We start from the raw sequence: 9,758 nt of genomic DNA on the forward strand, positions 1-9,758 counted from the left end.
CTCCCAGGAAAGAGCAAAAGGAGCTGCTGACATTTCTGCTTAAAAGGAAGAATCAATGAATCTTTGTTTCCCACTGCCTGCTTGTTTGACCTTATTGTGTTGCGGAATAGAAAAGAAATAAAAGGGAACGGTGAGGGGAGACCAGATTCGTGCTAATAAAATCCAAGACAAGATCACAGCCCTCTGATCATCACTGGAGATGCCATTATTTGGTTGTTGTCCTATTTGCTGCTGTTGCTCATTTCTGATTCTTGCCCTGCTGTAATAAGTCACACTCTTTCCAGCCATCATCCCTGTATTGACAGGCAAATGTCACCCAGCTTTGATTGACGTCCATTGCTCCTGAATACAGAAGTATGATTTAGGAATCAATTCTGTTTGTTTATTTAAACAGCTCTTTGTGTACCTTGTAGATCTGTAAGCAGGAGAAGTGCTTTAATATTTTCTCTGCAACATTGCCACTAATACTGCACATTCACCTTCCCACTCAGTCACAAAGGTGCCCATCAGACCCTGGGGGAGGAGAAGACTTTCATGCAAAAAAAAAAAAAGAAAAAAAAAAAAACAGAAAAAACCATCAGCAACAGCAACAAAAAAGCCAGCCTCCAAGATTTAATAAAATGCTGCCCCTGAGTTAAGCCAAAGAGATTTTTATATCAGGTCTTAAGCATCTGACGATTTGCATATAGCCCGGACTTTTCTTTGGCTTCTAAACAAAAGGGAGCACTTTCCCTCAGTGCCGGTTTGCAAGCAGAGCAGCGGCTGGCTCTAACACCGGCAAACACTGTCGCCAGTGATGAGCACGTCAATTTTAATTCACAAGAAAAACCATTTCCTTTTCTGCCTGTGTGGTTGCAATCGGGACGAGGAGGAAGAGGGAGACCCGAAATTGCCGTTAATCTCTTTATTATTGTGGGAGGTATATTTTCAAATAACTTTTACTTGGACAATTGGTAAAGCATCCCTGCATTTAAAGCGGTATTTCCCAGAAAACGCTAACACGGCAAAGTGGCCTCAGGGAAGCGTTAAGCAGGAGGTGGATTGACCTTTTAATTCTCGATCGGTGACCCGAAGGGTACCCAGAGGCTGCTAAGCACGTCTCTTCCTTTCGGTCTGCTTCAGAAAGAGCTGTCATCACAAGATGCAGCTAGTGAGTGAGGCTCACGATTTCGCTGTTCATCCGTTTGCGGGAGAGGTGGGGGAGGGAGAAAAGAAAAAAAAATATATATTTCCCACACTGCCAGAGTAATGCCAAACTCTCTGTGAGTGGGAAGAGCAGAGCAGATGCTGGAATGAGATGCCAAAGCAGCTCCCCTTTCCCCTGCGCTTTTGGGTGCCTATAAATTGCTCCAGCGCGCTCGTCAGCCTCCTCCTCTCCTGGCAGGTGGCACTCGGGCAGGATCCCGCTCTCCCTTCGGCTCCGGCTCCGGCTCCGGCTCCGGCGGCGGCGCGGGCACTGGCGGCGGGCACCGGGGCTCCGGCCGGGAGGCGCGTCCCCGCTGAGGACTGTCATCCCTGCGAAAAGAGAGAGAGAGGGAGGGAGAGAGAGAGCGGGGAGGCGAGCGGGGCGATCGCGAGAGGAAAGGCAAGTTCCAGGGAAAGTTGACTCGGACTGGCACAGCCTGCAAAAAAAAAAAAGTCGATCGCCAGCGGGAGCATAAAAGTGCGGGCGGCCGGGGCGCGGCGGCAGCTCTTCCTCTTCCTCTCCCGCTCCGCTCCCTCGCCCGCCCCGCGGCTGCAGCGGCCGCAGCGGAGCGCCGCGACCCGCGGGATCCCCCGCGACACCGGCGGCCCTCGGGAGGGCGGCCGAGCCCCAGGGGAGCCGAGCTCGCGCGGGCTCGGCGTTTTTTCGGCTCTGAGGAGGAACCCCGCCAACCATCAAGATTTTGTCCAAAAGCAGACAAGAGGATCGCCCTGCGCTGAGCCGGCTGGTGGGCAGCAGGCGGCGGCTGATAGCGGCCGGCGCGCTGGGGGTGGTGATGGTGCTGCTGCTGGTCATCCTCATCCCGGTGCTGGTCAGCTCGGCCGGCACCTCGGCGCACTACGAGATGCTCGGCACCTGCCGCATGGTCTGCGACCCCTACGGCGGCACCAAGGCGCCCAGCACGGCGGCCACGCCCGACCGCGGGCTCATGCAGTCCCTGCCCACCTTCATCCAGGGGCCCAAGGGGGAGGCCGGCCGGCCGGGCAAAGCGGGGCCGCGGGGCCCGCCGGGGGAGCCGGGGCCGCCCGGCCCGGTGGGGCCGCCGGGTGAGAAGGGCGAGCCGGGGCGGCAGGGCCTGCCGGGGCCCCCCGGGGCGCCGGGGCTGAACGCGGCCGGGGCCATCAGCGCCGCCACCTACAGCACCGTCCCCAAAATCGCCTTCTACGCCGGCCTCAAGCGGCAACACGAGGGCTACGAGGTGCTCAAGTTCGACGACGTGGTCACCAACCTCGGCAACCACTACGATCCCACCACCGGCAAGTTCACCTGCTCCATCCCCGGCATCTACTTCTTCACCTACCATGTGCTCATGCGGGGCGGCGACGGCACCAGCATGTGGGCCGACCTCTGCAAGAACAACCAGGTGGGCGCCGCGCCGGGGGCAGCCGGGGACAGGAGGGCAGGGGGGCCCCGGGAGGACGCGGGGTTCCCCGAGGGAGCGGACGCTGTGCGGGCAGCGGGCGGAGCGGCGCGGGAAGGGCGGGAAGCGGGCGGGGAGGGGGAGCCGGGCGGCCGCTGGAGGCGGCGCGGGTGCGTGCCGGGGGAGCGGGGCCAGAGCCCGGGCGGCGGCAGGGGAGCGATGGGCACCGGCGGCCGCCTCTCCGCAGCTGGCGGGGAACCTGCGGGGAACCCGAAGGCTACCGAGGGGCCGGGTGTTCTGCAGAGCCGAGGCCGCCCGGGCTGCTGGGTGAATGCGGACTCGACGCGCTCTCCTCTCCGAGAGCCGCGCCGCAGGTGCCGCTCCCAGCCCGCTGTCCGAGCAGAGCAGCCCCCGGCCCGCCCCGGGCGCGCAGCGCTGCCCGCAGCTCTGCCGGGACGGGAGCGGGGGGCGGGCGGACAAACAGCGCTGCCCCCGCAGGGGCGAGAAGAGCCCGGCGCTCCCTCGGGGAGGGGAAAGTCCCCGGCATGAAAGGGGAATCGGGGTGGTGAATGAGCTCAGGAGAGGGTGCTGCTGTGTCGGGAAAGGGTGAGGTGCGTGGGAGGAAGGCAGCCACGGCACGGGACGGGAGCGCCGGGCTTGACACACTCAGCCCCCGGCGGATGCGAGGCTTCTTCTTCCTGTCAGGAGAGCTGGTGATAGAGCGAGCTCGGAGCCCGCAGACCTGAGCCCTTGGCGGGCCGGTGCCGGCTGACGGACCGTGCCAGGAGGCACACCGGGCGTCCACGGAGCCCGGGCAGGACCCGGGTCTCTCGGTATCCCCTGGGCAGGATGAAGGCATCGGAAATAATTAAAGGCTTTGCGATGCTGCCGTCTGAAACACAGAGGAATCATCCCTTTTAATTAGGATAAACGTAGCCACTGTTACATTGCCCCCTTGTAACCCCTCCTTCGCAATTTTGCGCCTTTTCCGTGAGTAGTTAACAGACACGGTTAGGCTGGCACTAATTCCTCCGGCGCTTAGAGGCACCGCCATCCCTCAAGGCTCTGGATGCCCAGGGACAGTGCGAGGTGCCCAATCGTCCCCATGTCCCCGGAGCTCCGCGGAGCTCCCGCCGGTGCCCCGGCCCCCGCGCCCCGGCGGCTCAACAGGTCCGGCTGTGCCCGAGCCGTCCCGGCGAGCGGGGCCGCAGGGCGGGCTGGCGGCTCGGGGAGCCCGGAGCCAGCGCTGCCGCTCCCCTGGGCTGTTCGCCCTCCGGCGGGGGGGCTGCGGGATGGCTCGGCTGCCCGCTGTGTCCCCAGGACGGGACAGCGGCCCCCGTGTCCCCGCCGTGCCCGGCGGCCGCGCACGGCCCCGTTCGTTCGCGCGTCCCCTCCCCAGCCGAGCGCGGCCCTTTGTGCGCAGCGCACACGGGAGCCGCGGCCGCCGGTAAATTAATCTGATATGCCACTTAACCTTTTCTTTATGGCTCCTCAGAAGGACTGTGAAAACGGAATAATGAGGACATCAGCGGCAATTAATTAATTTAGAAAATATCTACCATAAATACTGTCTCAGCAGATAAACCAGACTAGTAAAACTAAGTACATCCTAATAATATTCACTTTGATATCTTCCTGCAAAAGCAATATTCTTCACTGCAGGAATACAACTTTACTTACAATTAAAGAATTGATCCATATTTATAGAGTGTTTACTTTCCTGAACCCTGAAAAATAAATACATAGCAGTAGTTTTAGAGAAGCATCCAATTACAAATATTCAATTGAACCTGAGGTCTAACCATTTCTAAATATAGGTACTTCCAGTGCCAGACATGAGGCAAACTCAGAGTTATTCAAAGAAGAAAGAAAAAACCCACCTAAAGAGAGGTTCTATGTATACATTTGTATATACTATACAAGATATTTAGGGAAATACCTGCACATCAATGGTTTAAAATTGACCCACAGTTTTAATGCCTCAATGATTGATTAGGATTTTTACTTAAAATACTAAATGCTGATGTGACAGGCTTTATGTATATTTGTAAGGAAGCTCAGAAATTTTGGAAGTAGTTAAGTGGAGTGACAAAGGCAACATTACAAATCCCATGTTCTCTAACAATGAAAAAACCGCAAACATTGAAAACTGTTTGACTTACGGAGAAAAAAAAAAAAGCGTTCCTAAGCAATACATATGTGAAACCTCAAGGTCCCCAGTGTTACCACATTGTCTGCTTTAATGGTTATCAAGCCTGAACAGGGAAGTGCTGAGGTGGCACAGCTTAGGGATGTGTGTGCAGGCTGAGAGCGTAGCTTCATGAAAGAACTTACATGGAACTTGTGAAATGTATTGTCTCATAACGCTTTAATTTTGAGATACATTTACCCTCTTGCAGCAGTACACTCCATTCATTTGAGGAGAATTTATTTGAGACTGTTCTCCTAGGCTTTAAAAAGAAATTGTTCTGGCTAACCAAGCAAGAAGGTAAACCCACTAAAAATAGCATACAGGACCTTTGCTGCTACACACAGGGCAATAACATCTACATTTTGGTTTCTACACTTTCCATATCCAGAATCTTTTTCTTTTTTCCAGCCAGTATGTATTATGTAGAATCTTAAAAATGAACTATCCATTGCTGTTGTAGCCAGTGTCCACATGTTAACTGTTGACTTCCTTAGGATTGTCACTGATGTAACTCAAATTCTCCCTTACCATCCACAAGATTTTATACAAATCCACAAAGCAGCATTTCATTAGGAAGTAAATGCGAATTTGAAAAGCCCTTTAAACCATTCTTCTCATCATTATGCAAGATCCTAGTTCTCTGTGAAAGTTCTTCTACCTTCTCTGTGGTCTTTTCACTCCTCCCCACCTGCCCTTTCCATTTCCCCTGCCGGCAACCACCTCAGTCCATCACTTTCTCTGGAAGATCTTCCCAGGGTTAATGGCCCAGAGCCTTCAACTCTGCCCTGCCAGTCACTATTCCAAAGGAAACATCCAGCACTTAGAATAATTATTGCTTAGAAAACTAGCAAAAGAGATCACCACTGTAAACAATACCAGGCAAGTCAGGACCAAGAAGTCCTGAAATAGTCGGGGTTTATCATCATGCCACGTATCGGTTTAAATTTGCAGCCTGTCACAGCTTTGCAAGCCTTTGCAGCCTTTCTCACTGTTCTTACAGGATGCATAAAGAATTTCCACCTACTGTGATTTTTAAGCTGCATAATGCCATAAGATCCTGCATGGTAAAGAACCCCCTCCTTTTTAACATTTCAATATTAATGTGAAATCATATCACATGAAAATTTAATTTGGAAATTTATCATGTAAACTTTGAAAGGAATCCATGGAAAATTGTGACTTATAGCCTATTTTTTTCAGTTCAGAGCAGAAAAAATCCCACGTATAGTACGCCAAGTCATGCATTATTACTTAGTTCAGATTTGCAATGCCACTAAATCATTTACTGCTCTGTAACTACGCTAGAACAAAGACAAGCAACAAGCAGATGACGTGTTACACTGAAATAAATCACATACGACCATGTTTAAATATTTTACCAAACAGAGTCAAATTATATATAAATGATTTGGAGACTTACAATGGCACAGGCTGTTCATTGCTGGAAACCAACATATATCTTGAAATTACAGATTATTTCCAGTTTGCAAGAAATGTCAAATTTAATCAGTAGTGGAATACCAAGGGAGAAATGGGAAAAAAAAGTATGTTTAAGGGAAAGTTGCAAATGAAAAGCCCTCAATGGCTTCTAAATTTCAAAAATTTGTACAGCAAATAGTGACTTGCCTGTGATTTTTCAAAAGTGCATCTCTTAAAACACAGTGAAATTAAATGTTTGCTTACTGAACTGTGGTAATAGCAGTTTTTCCAAACCCAGACTGCTTGTGTGCATGGGTGTGTGGGGGGTGTACTTCTTATATTATTTTTTGCAGCATGATCCTATTGCTTAGTATGACAATAAACTGCCTCTGGAAAAAGTTCATCTTGGGGACTCCCTGTGGGCCTCCTTGTGGATCCTCAACATTGTCAATCACTGATACAAAAGTTACACCAAATGTAAAACTGGCACACCATCAGATCCAGTTCTCCCAACTCCAGCTATTCTTACACATATTTATAAAAAGGCTCCAGACATCGACAGATCAGGCAGTTGTGTATTCATCAGATGACAGAGAAAGGAGAATATTGCTTTAGTTTCAGAAGTACAGCAGAAGAAAATAAGCATTAGCCATAGGAATGAACTACAATGTATGTTGCCAGATGTTTAAAGTGGCAACTCATGCATGTTGAATAAAACTTTGAGGATATGCTTTAATTTCAGCAGGCAGGAAAAATTGCCTGAGTTTTCTTAACCAGTGGTTCTGTATTTTCTGTAGGTTCGAGCTAGTGCGATCGCTCAGGATGCTGATCAGAACTACGACTACGCCAGTAACAGCGTGGTTCTTCACCTGGAGCCAGGAGATGAAGTGTACATCAAATTAGATGGAGGAAAAGCACATGGAGGAAACAACAACAAATACAGCACATTTTCTGGATTTATTATTTATGCTGACTGATAATGAGTAAAAAGACCCACCAAACCAGTCGAGAAACGAAGCCTGCCCTTCTAAGCGATGGATTGCGTGGCAAAAGTCAATGAAACAAGCACCCCAGCAGAGAGTGACCACTGAACACCTCAGCAGTGGGGGGAAATGTTGAATGCTACCTGATTCACATCTGTACAACACAGAGAAACCTTATGTTAAAAAACCACAAACCAAGTTAAGCAGATGTGCGATCCACTTCCGCCAAAGCAAATACTTCCTCATTGTTACGTGTCCATGTGAATGAAGTTCTGCCTAGATCAGATTTTTATAGGGAAGGAAAGCCCACCTAAGGACACTGAGTTATTTCTTCAGTGTATATGATACTTTGATGTGTTATGATCTTGCTGCTTTATCCATACTTCAGCTTTGGTTCTTGTGACTTACCTGCTAACAATGATGCTTGGAGTCCACTCATAGTGTGGTGAGGAATGATTTTACAATAAAAGGAAGAGGTAATCAAAATATACTTTCTCTCTGCAAAGAAATTGTTTGCCTTGTACTTTTCTTACCCTTCCACTTAAAACTAGAAACTAATCAGCTTTAAGCCTTAACTCGATGTTTCTGTTTTGTAGGTTTACATTAGACTTTTAACATAAAGATCAATCCAGTGGAGTTATTTAAATTTTGTCTTTCCCTTAGCTGTCCTCCAAAACAAAATGATAGAAGAAACACTATTTTCCCCTGAAGAATATAACAGTTGACAAACTATTCTATCGGACCATATCCCTGATTCCACCAAAGCAAATCGCAAAACTCTCACTGCTATTAGTGGAAAAGGGATTTGGCTTTTAATTTGTATACATGTAAATATATATTTAGACAATTATTAGAGGCCCATTGTTGATGGTTAGTTGTGTAAATATTTAGAAAGCCTGGCATCCATACCATCAGACTAAGAGGCAGAGTGTTTTCTTTGCAGCAATTAGTCTTCATTAGTCTTTCAGCACTTAGTCTGTACCTGGGTTCTATTTTAATAAAGTAGTTACAGATTAATATACTGCAGATGTTCCACTAGAATTTCATAGGAATACAGACAACCTTTATTGTCTTAGGTGTCTTGTCTCACTGAAGTCAGTGGGATTTTTCCAACAAAGGAAGAGTGGGAGATCTGACACATGAGGAAATGCTGTCACACAGACTTTTTCCATGGAAGCCAGTACCAGTCTGTGGTAAGGTGTGCCTATGAGATGGACACAGAGAAGCATTTTACCAAAAATGATAATACATATGCAAAGAAAGAAGCAGATATTTACATGCAAAAAAAAAAAGTGTGTATTAAAACCTATTTTTCTCATTCATATAGATATAGATATAGATATATAAAGTCTCAAAGAAGCTTAATCCATATAGAGGATTAATGGCTTGGAGAATAAACTAAACAGAGATACATAGTTATAAAAATGCTTTAAAATCAGTCATAGCAGTAATGTCCACAGATTTTTTTTTAATTCAGAAAATGGATTTATTTGCTTTGGTTTTGGGAGGCTGTTTCTCTCAGGTTAAAACTTGCAGATTTCATTCTAAACCCAAATTTCAGCAAGATTATTCAATTTCTTTAGCACAGTTTGTACTTATTTTTAACCTTTTGGCAAAATCAAGGTAACATTTCTGTAAATCATTAAAGAGTAACAGAGGCTACCCCTAGCATTACTATTGCATATACTCTGTCACAAGCAACCTTGTCTAATGTAATAAGGGTACAAACTTGGATTTATCTGCACTAAAATTTCCAAAGTGTCTGCCACTCTGACAAAAAAGCTCTCCAATGCTGGCTACTCAGCAAAAGTCTGATAGGGATTTTACACATTGCCCTAAAAATTTCGTTTGAATGAGTGAAGCTTTTCTCAAACAGAACGTGTTCCTCCTTCTGCTTTGAGCCGTTCAATTCAAAACAAACGCCGAGCGAGCCCAGGCTGCTGAGAGGATCACCAGGCAAACTCATCCAGGGTTTACAAGGGGACATGGTGCTGCCAGCTGCTTGTGTATTATCTCACCAGATGGGTAATGCTTCTACCTTATGACTAAGTGCCAGCTCATGTCTGTGCTTTGTAGTGGTTACTCCTGTTTAATTTCTACGAGGCAATTATTTCAGTACCAGATGTGTACCTGACTTGTCTGCTCGCTCCACTGTTGCTGTTGCTGGCCAGTGTAGATTCCCTGTGTAGTGTCCAGCAGTCCTGCACCTAGAGCTAGAGATCATTCACAACCAGCAATGTGCATTTACCACGGTGTGTATTGGTAAAGCTCAGTACTACAAGGCATACATGGTCAAATTTGAAGAAGCTTCTGAAATCAGGCTACCACTGCTATTGGATAACACCATTTTTTGGATAAATCACCTGCCCTGGTTAAAGTTAGACAAGAGCAAAGAACACACTTTATGTGAAAACCACATATAAGGCAAACATTTCTTCCTTTTTCATCATATCTTGATATACTGATTTGTAAAGACTTATATCACAACCTTTGTTATAACTAATACAACTCATTAAAACTGTATTATGTAATATATTTTGAGTGCTGGTGTTGCATCCTTACAAAAAGAAGCTGGTATGTGTCAAGTTTTACATGATTGCT

The 9,758-nt window shown here is 47.8% G+C and overlaps 1 protein-coding gene across 1 annotated transcript; it reads left to right on the forward strand.

The window, feature by feature from the left end:
• The first annotated feature begins 1,265 nt into the window (after positions 1-1,265).
• Positions 1,266-9,692, forward strand: C1QL3 (complement C1q like 3). The gene is made up of 2 exons (XM_054640349.2): positions 1,266-2,567; positions 6,972-9,692. Exons 1-2 carry the CDS (start codon positions 1,980-1,982, stop codon positions 7,149-7,151), a joined length of 768 nt encoding a protein of 255 aa, XP_054496324.1. The 5' UTR covers positions 1,266-1,979; the 3' UTR covers positions 7,152-9,692.
• Positions 9,693-9,758: the final 66 nt, after the last annotated feature.

The sequence above is a fragment of the Agelaius phoeniceus genome, chromosome 1, assembly GCF_051311805.1.
Source record: "Agelaius phoeniceus isolate bAgePho1 chromosome 1, bAgePho1.hap1, whole genome shotgun sequence".
Taxonomy (NCBI): domain Eukaryota; kingdom Metazoa; phylum Chordata; class Aves; order Passeriformes; family Icteridae; genus Agelaius; species Agelaius phoeniceus.

Bases quoted from the DNA above. Each gene is read 5' to 3' on its own strand.
- C1QL3 (XM_054640349.2), top strand. From the start codon at position 1,980: ATGGTGCTGCTGCTGGTCATCCTCATCCCGGTGCTGGTCAGCTCGGCC. The intron at 2,568-6,971 runs GTGGGCGCCGCG...TATTTTCTGTAG, and splicing joins ACCTCTGCAAGAACAACCAG to GTTCGAGCTAGTGCGATCGC.